Here is a 23,777-nt window from a genome sequence, read left to right on the forward strand (position 1 = left end):
TTAAGTATGAAAAGATCATTTATAGCCTGGAAGACATGTTCGATCTCTGACTTCTTTGTTGAAAGTATAGTTTCTTCCATCAAAGTTGCAACAGCAATTCCTTCTTTTTTCTCTAGACTATAAAGATTGCCTTCGTAACCTATGTATAAAAAATTGTTAGCATTATAATATCTTGAAGACAATAAATAATGCTCACAAGTACTTATCAATGAAATCCATAGCTGAGATGTTCTTGGTCTTGATATTAAACTTGCACTGCAACTGATTTAAAATGGGCAGGTTTGAACGCAAGTTTTTTGATTGCTGTTTAAATGCTACTGTCAAGCTCACATTGCTCTTCTTCCATTCATTTGTTGACAGCTCAACATGCCCTTTCTTGGCTTCAGTAGCAAGAATAGCATCGATTTTCCTGATGCTACAAGTTGATAAGATATTACCTTCTGCCAAAGGAGAAAGAGAGTGGGTGGCTATAATTTCCTCTTTGACAGCCATACATACAGGTTCACCGCTAAAGTTTAAAGTTTTAAAGTCATGAAGAGCACAGCAGTCATTATGTATGAATAACATTCTACATACCCCGACAACTTCAAGCTTGTTTCTCTAAACCAGCAGTCTAGCAGATTAGTGAAATGCCTAAACGTTGTCAGCTTACTGCCTCTCTCCGAGCGTAGACCGATATTGTCAATCCTGTTGAATAAAACAGACATCATCAGATGAGGCTATCAAGTCTCAGCTTTCCAACTGAATAACAATATTGTATGAACAAGATGTCTTTGGCTTATGTAGAAAATATATATTGATTATATTACGTCAAAGGTGTAATCTTCTTCGATATAAACGTAGAAATACGACAGGGATGTCTTTCGGCTGCAAAGATGAACATGCATCCACACCAGATTAATCCGTTTGGAGATCAACACTAACAAAAAAAAAGACAACAAGAAAAGCTTAAGTAATGGGACTGATTCAGTCAAGATATCTATGTCCAAAAGAACTGATAGCTTTTGAAGCTCACGATATTCATGCTTGGAAGAGCACGACTGCACTTTCCGGGGAACAATAAAAAGTGGTAATACTCTGTTTAATTAAGCTGTATTTTTTACAAAATCCTTTGCGACCACAACAACGGGATCATCCTTTTCTGGAGGAGTTATGAGCCCAGTCTTCTTTTTAGCGTACGCTAGCTCTGATACCACTTGCATAAAGGTTTCAACAGCTTGAAGAGTGATTTGATAGTGAAGTACAATGCGAGCCGTTGTTCCTGGATTGACAAGAATCTTGATCTTCTTGGCCTTTAACGCCTCTGCTAATTCAGGAATAGTGACACCTGTTTCTGCTGTGTCAATGAAGAGCATATTAGTATCCACAGGTAAAAGGATCTTGATGCCTAGTAGTTGCAAATGATCTCTAAGCTTTCGCGCCAGTGCATGTGTCTGTGGCATGGTTGGCACTACATTGTCAATACAGTAACGAGCTGCACGAGCGAGCATGCCTGCCTGACGCCATCCGCCACCCATCAACTTGCGAAGATGGCGCGCACGTACGATAAGCTCTTTAGGGCCTGTAATAATGGATCCAATAGGTGCACCAACACCCTTTGACAGACAGACAGAGATTGTATCAAAGTATTTTCCATATTCGCTTAGTGGCACACCTGTCTCTTGGCTCGCATTCCATAACCGTGCGCCGTCAAGGTGCATTTTGACGTTGTTGGCACGAGCCACATCATGGATAGCTCGGATTTCTTCAATTGGCATAATGGTGCCATTTAGTGTGTTTTCGAGGGATATAACTAATAAATGAGAGGTAAGCTACACATGTCGATTACTCGCCCATAGACCAAGGGTTACCTTTTGTTGGGGCACCGCACAAGTAGTCTTTATTAATGTGCTTTTCCACCTCTGAAGCTGTTAAATAGGTGCCTTTGGCTACAACTGGTGTAACGCTCGCCTGGGAATGATAAGCAATACCGCCACATTCATAGTTAAAAACATGGGCACGAGAGTCACAAAGAACTGATTGGGGAGGTTGTGTCAAGTGACAACGAAGACCGATTTGATTAGACATGGTTCCACTCGTACAAAACAAAGCAGCTTCATGACCAATTAATTGGGCAACATAGTCCTCTAGTGCTTTACAGTCACCATCAGCCTAAGCAAAATAAAATAGAGATCGACTGTGAATTGACCGAGATAATAAAGTGTAATAATAATAACCATACCTGGAAGACATCATCGCCACGAGAAGCCAGTTTCATTATATCAAACATTTCATTTGTTGGTACAGTTGCAGTGTCACTTGAAAAATCATATTCTACTTGGCTTATATCGCTGCTGCCGTATGCTACAAGAGGAGACATTTTTTTTTGGGGGAATAAGAGATAAAAGAATATAAAGAGCGATTCCTTTTATATGACCGAGCGGAAAGTATTAATAATATCTTGTATTCCGCCGTTTTACCTTGTTAAATCTATCACTGTTTTTTTTTTCTCACGATCTTTAATCATGTTTGTTACCTGTATCCCAAACAATCATGTTTAGAATATCAGATTGAAGCAAAATATGAGTATTGATGCACGTATGTGTGCGGAGATGAGGGATGAATGGCCTCATTTTCATTATGAATACAATAATATGCATATTCCGCAGCTGATAGCTCCATAGCAATCGAGACTTGTTTTCTTTTTCTGTGGTTAGAAAAAAAAAAAAACCTTGGGGATTCTGGACCTTATTTAGAAAAATGCGACCATTTTAGAAGATTGCCTAGTTATAGATCGGATTGCCTTAAACATTTGAGTTCCTATTCCGATAAGAACTAAATCATTAAAGAGTAGCGTCCATTATGATCATTCGTTGTGTTCTGAAGAGCTTACTTGACTGTCAAAAATTTGTTACACGGAACTAGGATTACCATATATGTAATATAATAGCATACAAGTTCATCAATATCAAGCAAGCAATAGATGAAGGCTCTAGTTTGGATAACTTTGGCATGGAGGTTTTTGAATAAACTGGATGAAACAGGTACAGTTTGGTAAAAAAAAAAAAAAAAAAAGAGTTCTATATAAAGACTAGGCAAATTTTGACTGCTCTAGTTAGCCCACCTTCTTTAAATGCTGTGTCAAGAGTTTCAACTTTAGTATGTTACATCAATACGTTTTTGAAAAGGATAGAGTCCTTCCCTGACTACAGCAATCTTTAGCAGTGTGCGTAAACACGCTTCAAATACAGAACCTAATAATCAAAGCTTGTAAGACAAAGCACAATTCTATACAAGGTTTTTCATTTGAACCTCTTCCATTAGAGAGAATCCTTCATTTAATTTATATACAAAAGTTCTATTTTACTCCGAGTTATTTATGCTTGGCTTTCTCATTTTACCACTTTTCATGATGGAATACAAAACACGCTTCAAATCTACTCTCCAAGCAAAAGATTTAGAGCAGCCAATTGCTGTGTTCCATTCAAATTTACTCCAAAGTGCCTTTCTCGTCTACATTTTGTGTAAGATCGGATGATCTGCATATTTTTTTCTTCCGAGTTTATATAGTCATTCTGCAACTCATGCATTGAGAAGATCAATTGCATCCAATATCTCGTGACAACCATGTTCATAATCTAACTATTTTACTTTTGAATCATTTGATGTCAAGTATCTATAAATGAAAGAAGGCGTAATCTGAGCACTAATGTTACGCGGGGAGCAGTTATTGAAGGGTCTTAAATGAAAATTACCATATAAGGAGAAATTCAAATAGTCCCCGTGCCCCCTTGGAGGCAAACTCGTGTCTTCAAACTTGCACCTAGAGCAAGAGTCATTGGCCAATAAGTCACTGTGAGGCAATAACAGAGACCCTATTGCAAGTAATGGTAATAATGTAACATTGCTCATGTTAGACAGACACACAAAATCGCGCTTTTTTTTTTAAACCAAAAATACCGCGTCGCATATTGAGCTATAAAAGAAACTTATTGTCTTTTGTTAAAAAGACTCAAAGAGATGAGCAGGAAAAAATAAATAAATAGACTTCTGCTTGCAGCATTGCACTTAAAATGCCGGTAAAGAGTCTCCCCCCCCCTTTTTTTTGAATAATTCATCGATAGGCAGGGTTTTGAACTTTTGGCTAATTCTGCATTAATCGTCTGTCCAATGGTAAATTAGAAAAGGAGGCAAAAGAATATCATTGATTCAATTTTTGAATATTTTAAACTTTTGAACCAATCATGTATCAAAGCATTTTATAATTAAACTTGATCAATAGCGTAGAGATGAATCATTCAAGGTTTCTTTGAACTATTGACTACAAATATTGATAAAAAAAATGATTCTGGCCATTTCTAGAAGTTACACTGCTTTTGGATTAAGCGTCATTCAAAAGACGTATTTCTAGTCGATATGACTAATATATCTGTATTAGTAATGTGTGCTTATCTTACATATCTGCCACCCCTTTTTTGCTTGATTGCGCTTGTCTTCTCCTTGCATAACGGGAAGTTTTCCGATGATTGAAAACGATGAATGAGTAGGGATGCCTTGCAGTGTTGGTCTTCAGGTGTTAAGTCCCCTTCCCACGAATGCAAGAGGGGGAAATACGGGTATAGAGCACAATCGTTCTGACTCGGAATTAAGGTACATATTGACATCATATTAGTAATAAAAAGATATATAAAAAAAAAAAGTGAATTTTATTTCGTTTAGCTTAACATTGAGCAAATCTATATGTCACCAATGAGGTAACAATAGAAGCGATTTTTCGGAGCAGAGATCTGAATATCAGCGGACGATAAATGAAAGGCCGTGCGAAGAAAAATATTTATCCATTCAGTCTTGATCCCAAAACTGAGATATGGGAATACATTGTCTAATGTTGGTATTACAGATAAATACATCTGCTGATACTAAATGATTGGCATCCAAAGATGTATATAAAAAAAAACACGCTTTCAGTCGTGATAAGAAAAAAGAGGTAGAAAATGGTGCTTTGATCCGATTAACGGGTAAACAAACATCCACATTGATCTAAAATGTTTAAAGCGGATATAAATTGTTCTGGAGAGCAAAAAGAACTTTTTCTTCTTTATCTTTCCCCTCTTTCTCACTTTCAACACCGATGCAGAACGAATTAAGTGAGAAAACACCGAGGGCTTCCTATGATGAGCTGAACGGAATGACATTGACACCTGGAAATCAGATTGAAAAACTATCAACGGTGGCTACCGAGAAATATGATGTTGAGCAAGGCCAATTGGAAACAGTGGATCGAGTGAAGACGAGTAATGCGTTGCATATAATACATATTTTACATCAGTTCACTCAACGCTCTCTTTTATTACTATAGATGTCACTATTGCCAGCATCATTGAACTACCTGACCCAAATAACGCCTTTTATGATTCGATCCCTGATGGAGGCTATGGATGGTAAACAAATTAAGGTTAAATGTGTTACGGTTATACTGATTTGTCATCCTAGGGTTATCGCTACATGCGGATTCCTCATCAATTTCATCATGTTTGGTACATCAGCTATTTGGGGTAAGCTATTTCTTTATCTTGTTAGGATATCTTTTAATCTTCTTTTTTTCTAGGTGTATTCTCAAATGCTTATGCAACAACCATTCTTCAAGGAAAATCAACCACCATGGAACTCATGGGCGTTGGCTCACTCATGGTCGTCACACTGAACTTGTTCGCTCCTGTCGGACCTCTACTAGCTCCATTCGGTCCAAAGGTTACCCTTGGTTGTGGCACTGTCCTGATGTCTCTTGGAATTATTTTAGCCGGATTCAGCACAGAAGTATGGCATCTTTACCTGACCATGGGCATTGTCTTTGGTATCGGCTCCTCACTTGTCTACATGTCTGTCGTCGGCGTTATTCCCCAATGGTTTAGTAAGCGTCGAGGCACTGCCATGGGTCTTAGTTCTGCCGGCTCCGGCTTTGGTGGTCTAGCCTTGAGTCCTATGGTAACTTCACTTGTCCAAAGGTATGGTCTGCCTTGGGCTCACCGTATCATTGGACTGATGGCATTTGGTATCTGTGCGATCGCATCTTGTTTAATCCGTACTCGTCTTCCACCCGGCGCGGAGAGAGAGCCGATAAAGTCACCTATCAGGTTAAGCATGCTAAAGGATGTCAACTTTGTCATCATGCTCTTTGGTCTTGTCATTGCTCTCTTTGGTTATCTCATCCCTTTGTTCTATATACCCACATACTCAAGAGCTCATGGCATCAGTGCAGAACAGTCCTCGACTATTGTAGGCGTAACATGTGCAATGAACGCAATCGGACGTCTTGTCCTTGGTTACTTTGCTGACCATATTGGCCGACTTAACATGTTCATCATTGCTTCCACCAGCTCTGGTCTCTTTTGTATGCTCCTGTGGCCCTTTGCCAAGACATATGAAACCATGATGGCCTTTGCTGTTCTCTTTGGCTTCACCTGTGGTATCTATTATGCTCTGGCTGCTCCCATCACTGCCTCTATTGTAGGTACTGATAATATCGCACCTGGTCTTGCCATTCTCTTTGTGGCTAGTTCAATTGCCGGTGTGGGCCCTCCTGTTGCTTCTGCCATTCAATTGGCTACACCCAATGGTGGATATATCGGTGTCCAAATGTTTTCAGGCGGTGTTTATATTCTTGGCTCATTGATCTGTGTTGCTTTGAAAGTCAAGATGACAGGCTCATTACTGTCTGTCATGTAACATATTCATATACATTTATTATTTATTCCCCTCTACTCTTTCTGTTTTAATTGCATGTAAAATTAGACTTGTTCTCATCTTTTATATAAACACTAGAGCATCACTTACTGCTTTATTTATTTAAACACACAAGATGTGCTTGCATATATAAATATTCATATAATAAAAAAGAAGTACTGTTCCGTATATGTTGTTATTAACAGTAGTGAAATCAAAAATTCCTTTTTTAGGATAAAATATGTACATAGGAATAAAGAATATATCAAAACAAAGGAGATATAAACAATGAAGGTTCAAGAGATAGGAAATATAAAATACTTGATACTGATATCTAAAGAACCATCTTCAAGCTTGAATTTTTTGATTGGTCTAAGCATAGATCTTGACAGATATGTTCCATCCAAATCTTCTTTATGATCGCGTCTTCTTTTCATCTTTCGACATCTTAATTCGGCTTCTCGAAGATAAACTTCTTCATCGTAGACTCTATTAGCTTGATCTGGTGGGAAATAGATGAGACATTGGTATCTCGCTCTGACAGCAGCACTAATGGATCATTTTAGTATATAGAAATGCGCAGTATTCATTATTACTCGTATACAAATTGATTTCGAATCAATGAACTGTCGTCATCATTATTAAGTTTTTCATTTGAGTAAATCAACACTCGACAAAGTGTTCTCAAAAAGTCCATATTTTGTTATATAAGAAAAAGATTAAAAAAATAAAAAGAAAGGAGATATCCTTAAATTCATTGTTTGTGTAACCTCCTGCTGCGACTCCTCCGCCACTGCATAAAGGAACAATGAAATATAGTAGTATAGATGATACGTGCAGTTCTGTTTTAAATTGAAAAAAGACAAGATGACATATTTATCTATAAACAAAAAGATCATCTCTCTCTCTCTCTGTTAATGGCGTATTCTTTAATTACAAGATGAATAAACATAAAGAGAGAAAGAGAGAAAGAAAGACTGAGAGAAAGGCGGAGCTAAGCCATTACTTTGAAAAAAAGAGCAGAAATAATAACCCCGCAATAGGTTTCCTTTTTTACTTAATCTTTACATAGATGCATAATCTTTCCAGGCAATTCATTCGACAGTTCAAGAGACATTACGCAGCTATACAACAACAAGCAGCTGACTACAAGATCAACTTGCTTGGTCTCACACTGGATGAGTTACAAGAAGAAATAGCTACTGTACCTAATGTCAAACCTTATACAGCTCTTCAACTATGGCAGCAGATCTATCAGCAGGGTCATACGCAATTTGACGAAATGACAAACCTATCAAAAGAACTTCAGAATAGTCTATTAGATAAATATAAAGTGTATTATGGAGACATCAAGGTAAACATTGCTCTGTTGTTAATACAAGTGATATTAAACAGATATACAGTTGGATAAAATTGCTAGAGACAAGACTCGTAAATTCTTGATTGGATTTAAGAAAAACCAGCCAAGAGCCATGGTTGAAACAGTGATTATACCTGAGCCTACACGATCTACATTATGCGTATCTTCACAAATCGGATGCTCTTTAAACTGTAGCTTTTGTCATACAGGAACACAAAAACTGGAACGTAGTTTGACAGCAGCGGAAGGTAAATACAAAAAGAGTTTATTGTTGACAGTATTATTCATGATTTCCAAGTTCTCGGCCAGTGCATGATCGCAGCAAAACAATCGGGTGACTTTCCCATCAAGAATAAACGGACTGTTTCTAATATGGTATTTATGGGACAGGGTGAGCCATTGTACAATTGGAAACAAGTGAGCAAAGCAATCAAAATCTTGACTGATCAACGAGGATTGAATTGGACAAAATCAAAGATTACAGTATCAACATCTGGTGTGGTGCCATTGATACCAAAGATAGCTACCGAATTAGGTGTCTCACTTGCTATATCGCTACACGCTACCAATAACGATTTACGTGATGTTCTTGTGCCCTTAAACAAGACATTTCCATTAGAAATGGTGCTGGGCGCCTGCAAGGAGTATGCACAGAGTATGGGAAACAAAGGAAGGAGAATTACGTTTGAGTAAGAAAAAGAGGTTTGTTTAATGTCAGTTATACTTATATAAAATAGATATGTTATGTTGAAGAATACAAATGATTCATTATCAGAAGCAAAGGCAATGGTTAACCTCCTAAGACAGTTACCGGCTCATGTGAATTTGATGTAAACTAGCTATTATAATGTATTACTAGTTACTAATACCAACTATAGCCCTTTCAACCCTTGGCCAGGTAGTGGGTATGAATCCACTAGTATGGACCATATTGAAAAATTTGCCAATTTGATATCAAATAGTGGAATTCACTGTACTATACGTAGACCTAGAGGCCAAGGTAAGCTACATGTATGTAAGATTATATATATATTTATATTATTAATAGATATTATGGCTGCTTGTGGTCAATTAAAGAGCTCTGCTTTGAATAAAAAAATAAAAATGATTTGATTGGCTGAAAGCAAAATAAAAAATTTCATATCCAAAGAGAGATGTTTTCAACTTCTTTATCCTCAATGTTTTCAAGTAAAACAATAGCTTTACGCTTGAGTGTTTCTTTAAATGATTAATTGTTTTTTTATATAATAGATCAACCAGCTACTTCTACTCCAGCATTTGGATTTGGGTCACAACAAGCTAATACCAACACAGGAGCCTTTGGACAACAATCAGGCAATACATTTGGATTTGGTACATCTCAGCCTGCGACTGCCTTTGGTAATGCCAACACACAACAATCACAACAAAACACTGGATTTGGGTTTGGTAGTCAACAGAATAACGCGACAGGTTTTGGTTCTGGAGGAATAGGAGCAACAACAACAAATACAGGCTTTGGTGGATTTGGAAACACACAGCAATCTAACACAACTGGTTTTGGTATGCAACAACCAAATACCACTACGACTGGTTTTGGCAGTACACAAAATACTGCCTTTGGAGGATCCGGTACGAATCCACTTGCATTTGGTGCAGTCTCTCAACCAGCCAGTAATACAGCATTTGGCGCAACCTCTCAACCTTCAAATACGTTTACTTTTGGATCCCAAACTAATACCAATCCCACTGCTAGCAACACAACTGGGTTTGGCATTGGAGCATCTCAACCTTCAAGCACAAGCTCTGGATTTAGTCTTGCTGCTCCCACAACGAATAATACACCATTCGGCGCTGCGACCTCACAGCCTGCTACAGGTACCGCTAGCTTTGGCTTTGGTACATCTCAGCCTAGTACTAGCACCACTGGCTTTGGCTTTGGTACGTCTCAACCTGCTACAAGCTCTACCGGTTTTGGCTTTGGCACATCCCAACCTAGCACTAGCTCTACTGGATTTGGTTTTGGTACGTCCCAGCCTGCTACGAGCACTGCCGGCTTTGGGTTTGGTACGTCTCAACCTGCTACCAGTACTAGTAGCTTTGGCCTTGTTACATCACAACCCACAGCAACTAACACTAGCTTTGGCCTCGGTACAACACAGCCTTCCACGGGCACTACTGGTTTTAGTTTTGGTGCTTCTCAACCAGCCAATACGACCAATACATTCGGTAGCTTCGGTACTTCAGCTCAAGCAAATACTCAACAACAACAACAACAACAACAACAGCAACAAGGGCAACTTTTAGATCTTAGAAACTGTTTCCCTGATACCAATGCACCTCACTTTGTCATTCGCCCTGACGGTATTACACGTTCAACTATTGCACCTAATCTTTTCTTTGGAGCGACGCCCAAGGAAAGGGTTTTACCAGGAGGTTATACAAGTATATCAGCTATTCCCTCTAGCGTATCTGCACCCAAACCAAAAGAATTACCTCGCTACTTGACCTCTGGTCTACTTTCGGTAAGAAACAAAACTTTTGACATGCTTTTTAATAAATAACCATTGTCGTAATAGCCTGGAGGCGCTAGTAGAGTAAATAAACACAACAAGACAGATGAATTGATGTCAAAGCAAGAAAGCACAGAAAAGAAACCAGAAGAAAGGTAAATCAAAATTAAAAAAGGATGAAATGCATCAATCTAATGATGATTGCAGTAAACAAAACATACAATTATACGTCACAGATACCAACAACCAACAGAAAGGCTTATTCAATCAAAAGAAGACAGACCCCTACCAAGGATTCTATAGAAACCTTAGAAATGATACGGCCATTGCTTAAATAAATAGTTTATATATTCGCGCGCCACATAGATGATGACTGCTTGTGGCGTTAAATAACCAAGAGGACTGTTCCTGCTAAATTTTAGTACTAGTAAGACAGCACACGTGTAAACAAGATTTTTATGGGTGTAGTGCGTTTTTTTTTTTTTCATGACAAAAAAAAGATAAAGGAAAACATAATAACCCCTTCGCCAAGAGAATCATAAAGATGACATAAAAAAATGGCTCAATTGATGCTAATGTTATTAGATCCTAGGGTTAGTAATTAGATTGTATGACAAGCTGTGTTTAATCAGTTCCTTGATTTCTAAAAAGCTATTGTTCTCTTTTTCTCTCATTTTCTACCTTTCACTCATTTTCCTATTTTCCTTTCCTTTCTTTTTTTTTAAAAAAAATGAAGAAGACTCTCATTATCTTTTTAGGCTTTATATGGGTTGCAGATGCATTCCTCTGTGAGCTATTTCATGTATGTCCCTCATCATCGAGTTCCGTTCCAGCAAGTACTCAATTATCTCCAACACCATCTTCCAATCCTGCTCAATCAACCAGTATGAGTCAAGTGACTTCTGCTTCAAATATAAGACCCACATCTTCTATTGCTTCATCAATGGTTCCTAGTTCAATTGTCAGCAGTAGTCTTATACCATCCTCGTCAATACAAGTATCATCAAGTGCACCTACTTCCTTCACTTCTTCTATTGCCAGCAGGACTTCTTCTGTAGTCACCGGTAGCAGCAGTACTAGTAGCACAGCAACTCCCTCAAGTTCAGCGTCGGCTAAACCATCGAATGGAGGTACTAACACAGGAGTCATCGTTGGTTCAGTGTGTGGATTTGTGGCTATCTTGGCTGCTGGTTTTGCCTTTGCCTTCTTCACAAGAGTAAAAAGACGCAATCGTCGTCGTAACCAACGACTCTACAGCAAAAATTCGGCCTCACCTAATGAAAACACATTTCAACCAGAAATGATCAGTCGTCCTTCGCCTGCTCCTGTGAATGCTTCTGTAGAGTATCATGACCCATCCACAGTATCTCCCGTTCCGCCTAATGCTCAACCTTATGGTTACTATCCCTCTCCTCAAGTAGGATATGCTGATCCATACTATCCTCATCAGACATACTATAACGATGCATATTACCATCCTCAACAGATGCAACAACCACAACAAACATATTATGATCCATATCAACAATATCCTCCTGTCATGTCTTCTCAGCAATCCAGCAATAAGTACTCAGTTCCTCATACATATGACAAAACTCTCAAACCAGATGCAAAATAGGTTTGCCTTTTTTTTTTCTTCTCTCTTTTAATAAATAATAATATAATAATAAAGGAGATTTGCTTTCGTCTCCTTGTATATAAACTAACGTGTCCCTTCTCTTGAATGCATATTACATAATGACACAAGCATCGCCCTTGGCCATTTTATCAGTAATTCTATCAAGCCAAGAGAGATCACCCGTTCCTTTACCAAATTCGACATAAAGACAACCTGGATTAGGAATGTTGGGTTGACAACTCACATTGTACTTTCTGACAAGCTCAATGATCGCAGGCTTTAGTTTAGCAATTTGTCCTAAAATGATTTGATCAATTGGAGTCTTCAATATTCTATTCTATTGTAAATACCAGGACTATGAAGACCCTTTCCCACAATAATCACTAAATGATCCATGCCTGCAGATTGGCAATGTTGAATAGCTTGTTCCACTTTCTCACTGGCCTCTGTCACGAATAACCCGTGCAAGTCGATTTCATTTGGAGGACGTCCCTGATTTTTTTCTATATATAAAAAGAGAAGTCAGATGCTATTGTTTTCTTTGTAATGATGATACTCACTTGCATAAATGTATTCAGCAGCCTGTCGATTGAATTCCTTCATGCGTTCATCATGTTTATGTCCCTGAATGGATAATTGCTTGGCTATATAGGTGTATATGAGTATGCGTGAGGATACAAGTGATGAATATAAAACCTTCTGCTCCGTCTCCGGATTGATAAGCTGCTTGACTTGCAGCATAGAGTTCATTTCTTTTTTCTGCTTCTTCGTGTGCTCTTTGACGCAAAGAAGAATATTGGTCGTCATCATCTACATCATGAGAATGTTGGTAATGAACAGAGGTCTGTTGTTGAACATAGTGTTGTTCATAGTGTTGGTATTGGTCTTGGTTCTGCTGCTTCTTTACTGTTTCATATATTTTGATGCCCTCCTGAACAACCGTGGTCACCTTTTCAATAGACTGAGAATTTCCCATATAAAAAAAAAGAAATAAAAGAAAAAAGAGGGGTAAAATTTTTTGTGTTGCTAAAAATAAAGGTTTATTTAATCTTAGTCTTCCATTTCATCATCTGAAGAGGATTCCTTTGCTAATCTTTCAGCTTCTGCTTTTAATTCAGCTGGTACAAATTGATGCTTATACTGTGATTCTGCACAAATCCAACTCAATTCCAATTCAAACTCTTTATCCTTTGCGTCATCATGGCATGTGTAGATACTAGGAAATAGTTTAATACATAAATTGTTATATATTTTAAGCTTACATTCTTGTGATCTCATTCACTGCTTCACGAGCTGTCATGTTTTCTAAATCTAATTTCTCGATTTCCGTCTTGGCAACTGATTTGCCCTTTCCAATGGCACAACCACGGTATCCCTATAGTCAATTCATGATGAATAAAGAGCTAAATTAAATCATCTTTAATTTACCCAATAGACGCCAGAGGGTTCAATCATGTATAAGTTGGGTGATTCTTTTTCAGTCATGGTGGCAATGATAGTACTTGTACCAAATGGACGAACACTAGAATATAAAGTATAAGCAGAGACATACTGTCCCAAACGATCAGCAATGGTCTATGTAACTTATGAGTCAATAATGAGAGAATGAATCACAATTTGTTACCTTTCCGGGAATAGGCTGTCTATAGATATCTCTCCAAGCTTGAGCTTCATCACGAGCTCTGTTCACAAGATGTCGGCCGTCTGCTAATAAACCTGCAGTAGCCTATATAAAGTAATAAATAAGAGCTTCTTTTTTGTTTTTTTCTTGTTACAATGCCAATGTGAAGATCTGCACTTTGAATGCGACGATTAGCGCCTTGAACAAGTAATTTTGATTGAATAAGTTTTTCAACAGCCAAGACAACGCCATCCTTTACTCGAAGTCCAATAGCAGTTCTAAAGAAATGAAAAAAATATGTGATGAATAAGAAAAGAATCTTTTTCATTCTTTCTTTCTTTCTCTTACCCGCTATTATCTACTGCTTTGTTTGCATATTCAACTTGGAAAACGCGTCCGTCAGGTGAATAAGTAGAAACCGATAAATCGTACTATTGTAATTTATGAATATCAAGCAAGTATGCGCACAATTATCAAACTTACTCCTGTACCAATTGAAGTCATTTTGTTGTATGAAAAAAAAAAAAGAAAAACGTAAAGAGCATAAGGGCCGCGCGTACTTTTGACTTTTCAGAAACTCCGACACGGCCTGCTGGGTGACATAGACAAACTTTTTTCTTTCCTTTTTTTTTTTTTCACACAACTAATGATGAGTCCCGCCAATTTCTATAATCAAGCCATGATACCTCCTCATCCAATGTCTTCACGTGGACCTACTATAGGCATTCCAAACCCTCAATTCTTACAACAACAACAACAACAACAGCAGCAACAACAACAACAACAGCAGCAGCAACAGCAACAACCTCAGCAATTTAGAAATCATAATGCATTAATGGCAAAACGCGTGCCACAACCACAGCCTAACAAAATGCGACAAAACATGCCAATTCCGGAGGAACTGGAAGAACCTTCAGGAGGTTTGTGTGTATAAGAAAGAGAGAAAGAAACTGACATGTATAAATAGATGAATTAGACGACATTTCAGCGAGAGATATTGCTGTGGCTCGATATAAACGAAATCATGATTATCTGTCAGAGATATTCACTCCATATAAAGCAGGTACCGTCCTTGTCTTATTTTTCTTTTTTGTGGTATCAACATTATATTCCATTAGAGCATATCGTTCCACCACCTTTAGAAATTCAACAATCAAAGGAAGAGCTTGAAAAGCTAATTGTAAGTACACATCAACGTACCGTTCTTTGATTAATAAATAATTTATAGCAAGAACAAGAACAGTTGGCTATTGAACAAGAAAAGCAACACCAAGCAAAACTATCAAGGTTCCAAAAAGAGCATGAACTATTTAAACAGTCCATGAATCGACTTGTACAAGCCAAGACTTTAGAGGTTTTAGATTCATTTATATATAGTTAACATTATTATTAATATCTTTGAATAGTCTATTGATGAGGTATCACAGCATATAGCCAAAGATATGAATGCTCGCCTTGAACATAGAGTGGAACAAATAAAAGTGCTGTCAATACCAGGTTTAGATGATGATGACAAAGATACAAGGCAAAATATAAAAGATGATAACAACATGGATATTTACTTTGAAGAAAGAACAGAAGAAGAGGATGGTAATGACTTTTTTAATGACATGGTTAACACAGAAGATGATCCTAGTGTGAGTGAATTTCTCAATACAGACTAAGTAAAATAAAATAAAAAAAGAAAAGCTAGATTTTTTCTATTATTGTTTCTCTTTTTCTTCTTTTTAAAAAAATGACAGATGTTCAAACAACCCAATTAAAGACCGTAAAGGACACCAATATAGAATGTAAAGAATCACCGTTCTATGGGCGATGTCGTGATGTTGAGGATTTTGAAAAACTGAATCGAGTGGGTGAAGGCACTTATGGTGTTGTTTAGTAAATATAATCAAGATAATGATTCAAATTGGTATTAATGATTATAGTCGAGTAAAAGATACAAAGACAAAGCAAATTGTTGCCTTGAAGAAGATAAGAATGGAAAGAGAAACTGATGGAATGCCAATTAGCAGTTTGAGAGAAATAAGCATATTAAAACGAATGAAGCATCCCAACATTGTCAATGTCATCGATGTTGCAGTAGGACCACGCTTAGAGTCAATCTATCTCGTGATGGAATATTGTGAACAGGACTTAGGAACACTATTAGATATGGTTACTATACCCTACACAGCATCAGAAAGTAAGAGCATTTCTCTTTTTTTAGTCAGTAACACTCACAATATTATAGTAAAATGCTTAATGCTTCAACTATTGCGAGGTCTCGAATACTGTCACAGCCATTCCATCATTCATCGAGACTTGAAAATGTCCAACCTTTTACTCACATCCAGTGGTATCTTAAAAATAGGTATTGGATCTAACTTTTTTTTTTTTTTTACTTTCTAACAATTTGGTTATCATGCAGCTGACTTTGGACTAGCCAGAACCTTCAGCTTACCTAGTAAACCAATGACACCTAACGTTGTCACTCTTTGGTACAGAGCACCCGAAGTGCTCTTGGGTGATACACATTACACACCTGCTATTGATCTGTGGTCAGCGGGCTGTATCATGGGCGAACTGATGCAACATAAACCATTGTTACCAGGCAACACAGATCAAGAGCAACTGGATTATATTATCAAATTGTTGGGTACACCTAGTGAGACTATCTGGCCTGGGTTCAATAAGCTTCCAGGAACGAAATTATTAAAGTTTCAAAATCAAACGTTTGATAGCATCAAGAGTGTCTTTCCTCGATTTTCTGAGAATACTCAAGGCTTACTGGCCGGACTGTTGACATACAATCCAAAGGCTAGACTCACCGTGAGGCAGGCATTAAATCATCCTTATTTCCAAGAGTCGCCCAGAGGTAAGGATAATAATATATTACAAAAATCTTATGCTTGACTCCATTGTATAGCCCAAGATCCTTCGTTATTACCAACCTATCCCGAGATTAGAAATCAATTAGCCGAAAGAGAAAGGTAATATCATCCTCCTGTTTTTACTCATATTTAACTTTATTTCAGTAGACGGCGTATGCATGAAGAAGAACGTAGAAAGAGAGCTGCAGCTAACAGACTGGAAAATATACAACAAAAGAAAAAGAAAGCCTAATAATGTAAATGTAGATGTGGTCGTATGTGCATAATTTATTCATATAACAATATTTAACTTTTTTTTCTTTCGCTTGTCCATATATAAAAAGTTATTGTTCACTAAAAGAAGTTAAATAAAAGAAAACAAAAAAGAAAAGAAAAAAAAAGAAAACTTACGTAAAAATAAACAAGTTATTAGTTGCAGCAATAGCAATCGTGTTTTCTCTTGGATGCCATGAAGCATGCAAAATCTTCTTGCTAAAGTCCATATTATCAGCACCAGAGGCGGCTGAATTTCTAGCAATAGACATCTTGTTTTTCATTGCACCCACGCGTTTAGATCTAAAAGCGCTCTTGTCTGCTTGAAGCGTAATATCCGTCTTGCCTTCACGATCATACAGATGGAAGGTGTTGTTGTAGGATCCTGTCATGACATGGCTATCATCGCCGCTAAAGGTACATTCAAACTTATCAAAAATACAGTCATTTTCGTACAAGTCGCATAATCTCGATCTCAGTTGGTCATGGATGTTGATGGTCTGAACAGGTCTATTGTTCATGTTGAGATCCCAAATCTTCAATGTGAGATAATCTCTCGAAAGAATATATCGACCATCGTGACTAAAGTTGATATCAGATACAGAAGAGATGATTTCAGAGAAAAATGATCGATGAGCAGGATCCTCAACCTCTTCAAAGACTATATAGACACACATTTATACATATAAATTCAGCCGAGATATCATGAGTTTTTTACCTTTTGCCTGTCGATCACACAGGGCAGACTGTCTCATGTCACATAATTTGATCGTTCCTTTGCTGGAACTGTACATGAACATGTTGCAGTGCTGTGGATGGAATTCAGCGGCTGTGATGACTTCTGTTAATTCTTCCATATTAGCTGGCTTAATGTCGACAATATCTGTAAATAAAGTAAATAATGCATCGTTTTAAAGAAAAAGGGGAACCTTACTGAAGCTTTGATCAGATACATCCAAATTCCACAGGTTGATCCTCAAGTCATCAGCAGAGATATACGTTTCTCCATCAGAATTGGTGGATATGGAATTAATGTGATAAGTATGAGCTATATATATACATTATTAATACAAGACTTTAAAATACACCCTGTTTTTTTTTACCATTAGCATAGACTTTTCTAGGTACAGCAGCGACAATGGTATCGTGATGAGTTAATTGAGGCAAACGAAGGGTATTGGAGGTAGCAGCGGGTGGTGCAGCACTATGTTCAGTCACTAACTTGAGAGACTTTTCAAACACCTTCCATAACTTGATCGTTTTGTCTAATAAGAGTTAAGAATGTCTGAGCCAAATACACCCAGTTTACGTACCATTCGTAGACAATAAAAAGTGAGCTGAATTCTGTCTCTTACACCACTTGATCTTGTTGATCTTTTCTTCAATTTCCAAACTCTTCAAGTAGTCAAATTCAGCCTCATGGGACTGAAACTCTGTATAGAACCTGTACTCACAGCTCTTTTTCTACATGTATTTATATTAGCCAAGTTTTTCTTTTTCTTCGTTCAACTTGTAATTACACTTTCGTTTCTTTCAAACAAAACAACGCGACCACCTTTATCTCCTGTAGCGAGATAGTCACCCGTTTGGTCAAACTCAACAGTTGAAATGATATCAGCTGAATAAAAGTATAAAGTGAGTCATCAATTATAAAAAAGGGAAGGGATGAAATAAAATTACCATCTGTAATATCATCTGAGTCACCTTTATCACCAAAGCATTGGGCAAATTTCCAATTGTGTTGTTCCTCTGACATTGCTTCCCTTTCTTAAGAATACAGTTAAATAAAAAAAAAATAGAGGAATAAAATGATCTTTGGTCATTTCAAACACCGTCTGTATCTGTAAGTCCTGCTCGCGTCCTCCCCTCCTCTTCCTACTCCCTACCATGCTCTTCCTTGTCCCTGACTAAATATAAATGCTCGAGGTTACATGATTATACATGAAAATATTTTCACTATGCGCATATATGTGCATACAATGATATGCTTAACAAGGATATTTTTATAATCCTTACGTCACTTGTCTTCAAAAGAAATACACTTTAATGCATGTGCGTACCTTTAATATTATTTTTTATATTTTTTTCAACATGTCCCTTCAGTGCATGTCAAGATCATGGCTGCCAAGGATATTGACTTGCTTTAGATCTTATACCACTTTACCCGAGAAAGAACAATTATCCCATGTATCCAATCGACTCCTAAATCATCTGCACCATAATCGATTACAACAGGCTCATGTGATGCTCCTGAAACAGACCATTCCTTTGCCTGTTCATTTTTACAATTTTGTGCTCAAAGGCTATGCAAAGAACTTTCAGCGACCTAACAAACTAGAAAAGTCACTAGAGATCCTTCAGTTGATGAAAGAGCGAGGAATTGAACCTAGCAGTCAGAGCTACATACAATTGATCATGGGTCTAGCGCAAAAAGGAACACGATTAACAAAAGAACAGGCAGATCTGATGCAGACATGGTTTGATGAATTCGTTCGTATTGAATCAGGTTCAGCAAGTGTCAAGAAACCATTTGCAAAATTCAAAAAATTGATGCGGTGTATCTATTACCGAGGTCATCCTAATCTCAAGGGCATGTTCTACCACTTTCTTGACACATTCCGCGAGCACAAATTGGATGATAGCGAGACATGGAATCTGGCAATTGTAGGATGCATCAGGTGGGGAAACATAGAAGACGCTGAGGATATTCTGAAACGTGCACGTGAAGAAAAGGTAGCAAATTCAACAAGCTTTCAAGTCATCATCAAAGCACATCTAAACCAAGGAAATCGACGGTCGGCAAGTATGATATTTAGGCTGTTGTTAAAAGATGAAATCTTGGCCGATAGAGAAACATACGAGATGTTTATTAAATACTACCTAAGACAAAAGAGCTCAACAGAGATGATAAAACGGCTTTGGCAGGGTGTCCTGATGACTACACAACCAGGGGATGTCATACAACCAAACACTGTAATAAAGCTAACCCAATATTATCGAGAGCATGATGCTCTGACAGAGGCAGAGCAAGTCTATTTGGATTTGAAGTTGAAACAGCAGACACTCACGACAGCTTATATTGAACAAGTCAGTTGGCTTATGGCAGAATTCGCAGACAGGAAGCAATTCAATTCAACTGTTTCACTCTATCTTGATATGGTCGGTAGTGGGTATAAACCCGATAGAGAAGCAGTAGATCGTATGTTGAGTGCTCTTCAGGATAATAACCGGTTTGATCTTATACAGCAAATCATGAGTGTTACAACACCTGTGCTGTCAGATGACAATAAAGACTAGCTTTTAAATACAAATGAAAGCATTATTTTGACAGTGTGCAATTACCATAAAAGGTCAAGTTGTCCCATGTGTGTGAGGATGAAAAATAAAGTGATCTAGTTTAGTGGTACAAGTACTCGTTCTTTACGTAATATATTACAGCCACCGTATGAAGTTTGGTGGCGCTATTTCCTCTTTTTCTTTGTTTCGGCGGATTACAGGTGTAAAATTTGTCATCCAGCCTTTCTATACGTCGGCGGAACATCAAAAAGAAACACCCACACGGGTGGTATTTCTGTCATTTTTTTCTCTCTACTTTTTTTTTTCTGCTGTACATATATTTTTGATTCTTTTTTTCTACCAAAACGCATGTCATTCAAAAAGAATAAAATTGGTGTAGCCATCTACCAATTTTGGGACACAAAGATTCATTTTCTTGAACTTCATTATCTTTATATCCTCATCCTCATATTTATCACTTCCGGCCTCTATTATTGTCAACCAGGCACAGATTGGAATTATGTCGATGCATTATTCATGGCTACAACTGGATCAACAAATACCGGACTGAATACGATACCAATGTCACAGATGTCTACCTACCATATGATTATTTTATACTTTAGTACGTTCTTAGGTAACCATGTATTGATTTCCTTTTTCGTCGTCATGGTAAGGCGATACTATTTTTCAAAACGTTTTGAAGATGTCCTACTGGAGAATCAACGAAGAAAAGAAGAATACAAGAAATTGAAGAAACAGCGACAAGAACAAGAACAACAAGAGAAAACAATGTTTGACCCGATCCGTAGACGAATGTCACTTCTCTCCATTCGATCGACTCCAGTCCAAACCTCGAAAAGATTTTCGGTTTTCAAAAAAGACAGCCGTCGTCGTTCATTTGATACACAGTCCGATAAAGTCGTTGATTCACCACAAGAATTTAGCGCCATTCAGATGGGAAGACTCGATGAAGAAAATAATGAGCCGGTGAGCCGAAGAAGCAGCGGAGTGTCACCACTTGATCATGATACCGCAAGTGAGCACAATGCAAGTAGCAGTCATACAACCAGTGAAAACAACACGGACAGTACAGCCACTGATATGAATAATAATAGCAATATAAGCAACAAAAACAGTAGCAGTATACCTCACAATCAACAGATCACTTTTAGTGAAGACACAAACATCCTTCGAGAACGAGAACGAAGAAAGTTCCAGCAGCAGAGCCACCGTGAAGACGACCTTGCTCCTCTTCACCGGACCAATTCAGAGTTTGAAATTATGAGCCGTCCCGTCGCCAAATCGGAATTGACTCGACGAGAACGATACCGTATAGGCGGCACAGAATACCGTGCGCTTGACATGCTTGCGCGCATTGTTCCTCTTTACTACTTGGGGTTCGTCATCAGCTTTGGATTCTTCTTTCGTATCTATGTTGCTGCTTCCTCCTATGCACAAGAGGTCCTTGAAACATCCAATCCAACTGGCCCGGTCAACGCTTGGTTTTTCTCTTTCTTCATGAGTCTCTCATCATTCACCAACCTCGGCCTTAACCATCTTGATGCCAGTATGACTCCGTTTCAGAACGCGCCCTGTCCTCTGATATTGAGTATCATCCTCATCCTGGTCGGAAACACAGCGTATGCCATCATGCTTCGTTTTATCATTTGGGTCTTTTATCAATTGACGCCAAGATCCAAAGTAATGCTTCGAGAAACATTTAAATACTTACTAGACCATCCTCGTCGATGCTATACCACATTGTTCCCGTCAACCCAGACTTGGTGGCTTTTCATCATCCTTGTCATTATTACCGTGATCGAGTTGATTTGCTTTTTGGCCTTGAATTATTGGTTACCTGTTCTTTCTGGCATCACCTGGGGATCAAGGTTTTTGGATGGTCTATTTCAATCTGTCGCCACTCGAAACGGTAAGTGCATTCTATATATCCATCACAGAAATAAATTAATATGATTGAAACCTTATGACAGCCGGATTCTCTGTGGTCAATCTTGCCGATATCAATCCTGGTACACAAATAGTTTACATTGTAGCCATGTATATCAGTGTTTATCCTGTGGCTATCTCTATGCGAAACAGTAACGTCTATCAGGTAAAAAAAAAAAAATGCAATTTAAGGGAAAAGTTTTTTTACAAGCTATATATATAGGAAAGGGCACTGGGTATCTTTAGAGGGGAGAACGAAGAACCGCAACAATTTTCTGAAAACGAGCTATCGGAAGCGCCTTTTATTCGACTGAAACGACACTCGACGATTACAAGTATAGCAAACCATTCAAAAAAGCTGTTGAAGGGACCTGATTTTTTTGTAATCACACAGATTCAACGACAATTGACAAGCGATATCTGTTGGGTCATCACGGGTATCTTTCTTATCTGTGTCATCGAAGCTCAGTCGATCATGTCGCCTTCTCCCGTGACCACTGCGACTGTAATTTATGAATGTGTGTCAGCGTTTGGTAACGTAGGCGCGTCTACTGGATATCCAAACACATCAACCTCGCAAGCTGGTCAGTACAGGACATTAAGCAAATTGGTACTTATCGCATTAATGTACCGAGGTCGACACAGAGGTAAAGAGAGAGAAAAAAAATTATATAACAACCTTCTCACTTTGTTATCAGGTTTGCCTGCATCCATTGATCGATCTATCTTATTACCTTCTGATACACTCGCGCAAAAGGAAAAAGAGGATGAATTACGTAGAAGAGCCACGTCATTTTCGACATATTGTGAAACTGGATCATCTGCTTACCCCAATGCAAGGGAGAACAGTATCCAAGGACAACTGATATACACCCGTTCGTGTACGCTATAAGGACGACATAATATATAATACAATATACCCACGTTTATCTAAATAAACTGTTGAACATCAATCTGATAACGTTGACAAATGTTCTCAAACACACGCCAATTGTCCCAATAGCCATAGAGCAATGCTGTCTTGTATATCTGATTAGCGAGTGCGGCGAGTTGAGGTTGTGAGTTGGGCCAAAGCTGACATGTCCGAAGTATCTCTGCTGGCCGAACAGACCCCTCGAGGTCAGGCATTTTATCCTCTTGAATGCTGTTATTTTCAGATTTTTGGTCAACCTTAATTATGTGCAGTGTGAAAATGTCATTCTGACTTGTCCGTGATAGAATACATTGTCTGTTATTCTCTAATTGCATCACTCCATAGACTGGTTGACCGAGTTGACCCAGAGCTAATGACAATGTTGTGCACTGTTCTCGTTCGACAGAGGTTGCACTATTGGCAAGCTGAATGACATGTTTTTCAATTGTTGGATAAGTTGTCGGTAATGATTGAAGGAAGCCTTGAATACACAAGGTTATGTTTGGTTCATTAAGAACATAGTCATTGTTTGTTAAAGTCTTGACTGAGCTTTTAATGTCAAAAGGAATTAAAATATATCCAATCGACAAGATAATCATGAAATGAACCAAACCAAAAAAAGGTTCATATGCTACTCTTTTTTTTATGTCACGACGAGCGGCATATCAAGTATGTAGTTATGATCCTTTAAAAAGAAATTATTGATACGAATCATTACTA

At 38.0% G+C, this 23,777-nt stretch overlaps 12 protein-coding genes across 12 annotated transcripts; 6 read left to right on the forward strand and 6 right to left on the reverse strand.

Moving 5' to 3' along the window:
* Window positions 1–314: 314 nt before the first annotated feature.
* Window positions 315–591, reverse strand: RHIMIDRAFT_266189 (uncharacterized protein; the record flags this gene model as incomplete). Its single annotated transcript, XM_023611884.1, has 1 exon — window positions 315–591. A coding segment is annotated over exon 1 (178 nt), but the record flags the coding sequence as incomplete, so codon positions are not given.
* A 333-nt stretch (window positions 592–924) lies between these two features.
* RHIMIDRAFT_211606 (uncharacterized protein) lies at window positions 925–2,407 on the reverse strand. The gene is made up of 3 exons (XM_023607199.1): window positions 2,222–2,407; window positions 1,851–2,151; window positions 925–1,792 (listed from the first exon to the last, which is right to left on the reverse strand). The coding sequence occupies exons 1-3, from the start codon at window positions 2,357–2,359 to the stop codon at window positions 1,086–1,088; spliced, it is 1,146 nt and encodes a 381-aa protein (XP_023470185.1). The 5' UTR covers window positions 2,360–2,407; the 3' UTR covers window positions 925–1,085.
* Window positions 2,408–5,039: 2,632 nt separating this feature from the next.
* Window positions 5,040–6,891, forward strand: RHIMIDRAFT_266192 (MFS general substrate transporter). The gene is made up of 4 exons (XM_023611885.1): window positions 5,040–5,273; window positions 5,339–5,420; window positions 5,473–5,534; window positions 5,588–6,891. Exons 1-4 carry the CDS (start codon window positions 5,111–5,113, stop codon window positions 6,703–6,705), a joined length of 1,425 nt encoding a protein of 474 aa, XP_023470186.1. The 5' UTR covers window positions 5,040–5,110; the 3' UTR covers window positions 6,706–6,891.
* A 4,393-nt stretch (window positions 6,892–11,284) lies between these two features.
* On the forward strand, window positions 11,285–12,172 carry RHIMIDRAFT_247007 (uncharacterized protein; the record flags this gene model as incomplete). Its single annotated transcript, XM_023610371.1, has 1 exon — window positions 11,285–12,172. The coding sequence occupies one exon, from the start codon at window positions 11,285–11,287 to the stop codon at window positions 12,170–12,172; it is 888 nt and encodes a 295-aa protein (XP_023470187.1).
* Window positions 12,173–12,284: 112 nt separating this feature from the next.
* RHIMIDRAFT_197819 (DUF1771-domain-containing protein) lies at window positions 12,285–13,148 on the reverse strand (the record flags this gene model as incomplete). Its single annotated transcript, XM_023606231.1, has 4 exons — window positions 12,285–12,469; window positions 12,523–12,675; window positions 12,733–12,816; window positions 12,869–13,148. 4 exons carry the CDS (start codon window positions 13,146–13,148, stop codon window positions 12,285–12,287), a joined length of 702 nt encoding a protein of 233 aa, XP_023470188.1.
* Window positions 13,149–13,222: 74 nt separating this feature from the next.
* RHIMIDRAFT_198177 (N-terminal nucleophile aminohydrolase) lies at window positions 13,223–14,297 on the reverse strand (the record flags this gene model as incomplete). Its single annotated transcript, XM_023606262.1, has 7 exons — window positions 13,223–13,388; window positions 13,435–13,547; window positions 13,601–13,747; window positions 13,797–13,898; window positions 13,948–14,071; window positions 14,142–14,224; window positions 14,277–14,297. 7 exons carry the CDS (start codon window positions 14,295–14,297, stop codon window positions 13,223–13,225), a joined length of 756 nt encoding a protein of 251 aa, XP_023470189.1.
* Window positions 14,298–14,312: 15 nt separating this feature from the next.
* On the forward strand, window positions 14,313–15,349 carry RHIMIDRAFT_62573 (uncharacterized protein). Its single transcript, XM_023615479.1, has 5 exons — window positions 14,313–14,713; window positions 14,761–14,856; window positions 14,912–14,973; window positions 15,026–15,147; window positions 15,200–15,349. The coding sequence occupies exons 1-4, from the start codon at window positions 14,440–14,442 to the stop codon at window positions 15,116–15,118; spliced, it is 525 nt and encodes a 174-aa protein (XP_023470190.1). The 5' UTR covers window positions 14,313–14,439; the 3' UTR covers window positions 15,119–15,147; window positions 15,200–15,349.
* A 179-nt stretch (window positions 15,350–15,528) lies between these two features.
* Window positions 15,529–16,688, forward strand: RHIMIDRAFT_286135 (cell division protein kinase 10; the record flags this gene model as incomplete). Its single annotated transcript, XM_023613351.1, has 4 exons — window positions 15,529–15,674; window positions 15,722–15,978; window positions 16,027–16,146; window positions 16,204–16,688. 4 exons carry the CDS (start codon window positions 15,529–15,531, stop codon window positions 16,686–16,688), a joined length of 1,008 nt encoding a protein of 335 aa, XP_023470191.1.
* A 301-nt stretch (window positions 16,689–16,989) lies between these two features.
* On the reverse strand, window positions 16,990–18,674 carry RHIMIDRAFT_247011 (protein phosphatase 2A regulatory B subunit; the record flags this gene model as incomplete). Its single annotated transcript, XM_023610372.1, has 8 exons — window positions 16,990–16,999; window positions 17,057–17,579; window positions 17,637–17,801; window positions 17,853–17,966; window positions 18,022–18,183; window positions 18,232–18,382; window positions 18,439–18,536; window positions 18,599–18,674. 8 exons carry the CDS (start codon window positions 18,672–18,674, stop codon window positions 16,990–16,992), a joined length of 1,299 nt encoding a protein of 432 aa, XP_023470192.1.
* Window positions 18,675–18,919: 245 nt separating this feature from the next.
* On the forward strand, window positions 18,920–20,268 carry RHIMIDRAFT_266198 (uncharacterized protein). Its single transcript, XM_023611886.1, has one exon. The coding sequence runs from the start codon at window positions 19,010–19,012 to the stop codon at window positions 20,213–20,215; it is 1,206 nt and encodes a 401-aa protein (XP_023470193.1). The 5' UTR covers window positions 18,920–19,009; the 3' UTR covers window positions 20,216–20,268.
* Window positions 20,269–20,563: 295 nt separating this feature from the next.
* Window positions 20,564–23,036, forward strand: RHIMIDRAFT_234086 (TrkH-domain-containing protein; the record flags this gene model as incomplete). Its single annotated transcript, XM_023608092.1, has 4 exons — window positions 20,564–22,127; window positions 22,189–22,310; window positions 22,368–22,791; window positions 22,843–23,036. 4 exons carry the CDS (start codon window positions 20,564–20,566, stop codon window positions 23,034–23,036), a joined length of 2,304 nt encoding a protein of 767 aa, XP_023470194.1.
* Window positions 23,037–23,074: 38 nt separating this feature from the next.
* RHIMIDRAFT_234087 (uncharacterized protein) lies at window positions 23,075–23,656 on the reverse strand (the record flags this gene model as incomplete). The annotated part of the gene is made up of 1 exon (XM_023608093.1): window positions 23,075–23,656. One exon carries the CDS (start codon window positions 23,654–23,656, stop codon window positions 23,075–23,077), a length of 582 nt encoding a protein of 193 aa, XP_023470195.1.
* Window positions 23,657–23,777: the final 121 nt, after the last annotated feature.

Source organism: Rhizopus microsporus, assembly GCF_002708625.1.
Source record: "Rhizopus microsporus ATCC 52813 unplaced genomic scaffold scaffold_2, whole genome shotgun sequence".
NCBI classification, from domain to species: Eukaryota; Fungi; Mucoromycota; class Mucoromycetes; order Mucorales; family Rhizopodaceae; genus Rhizopus; species Rhizopus microsporus.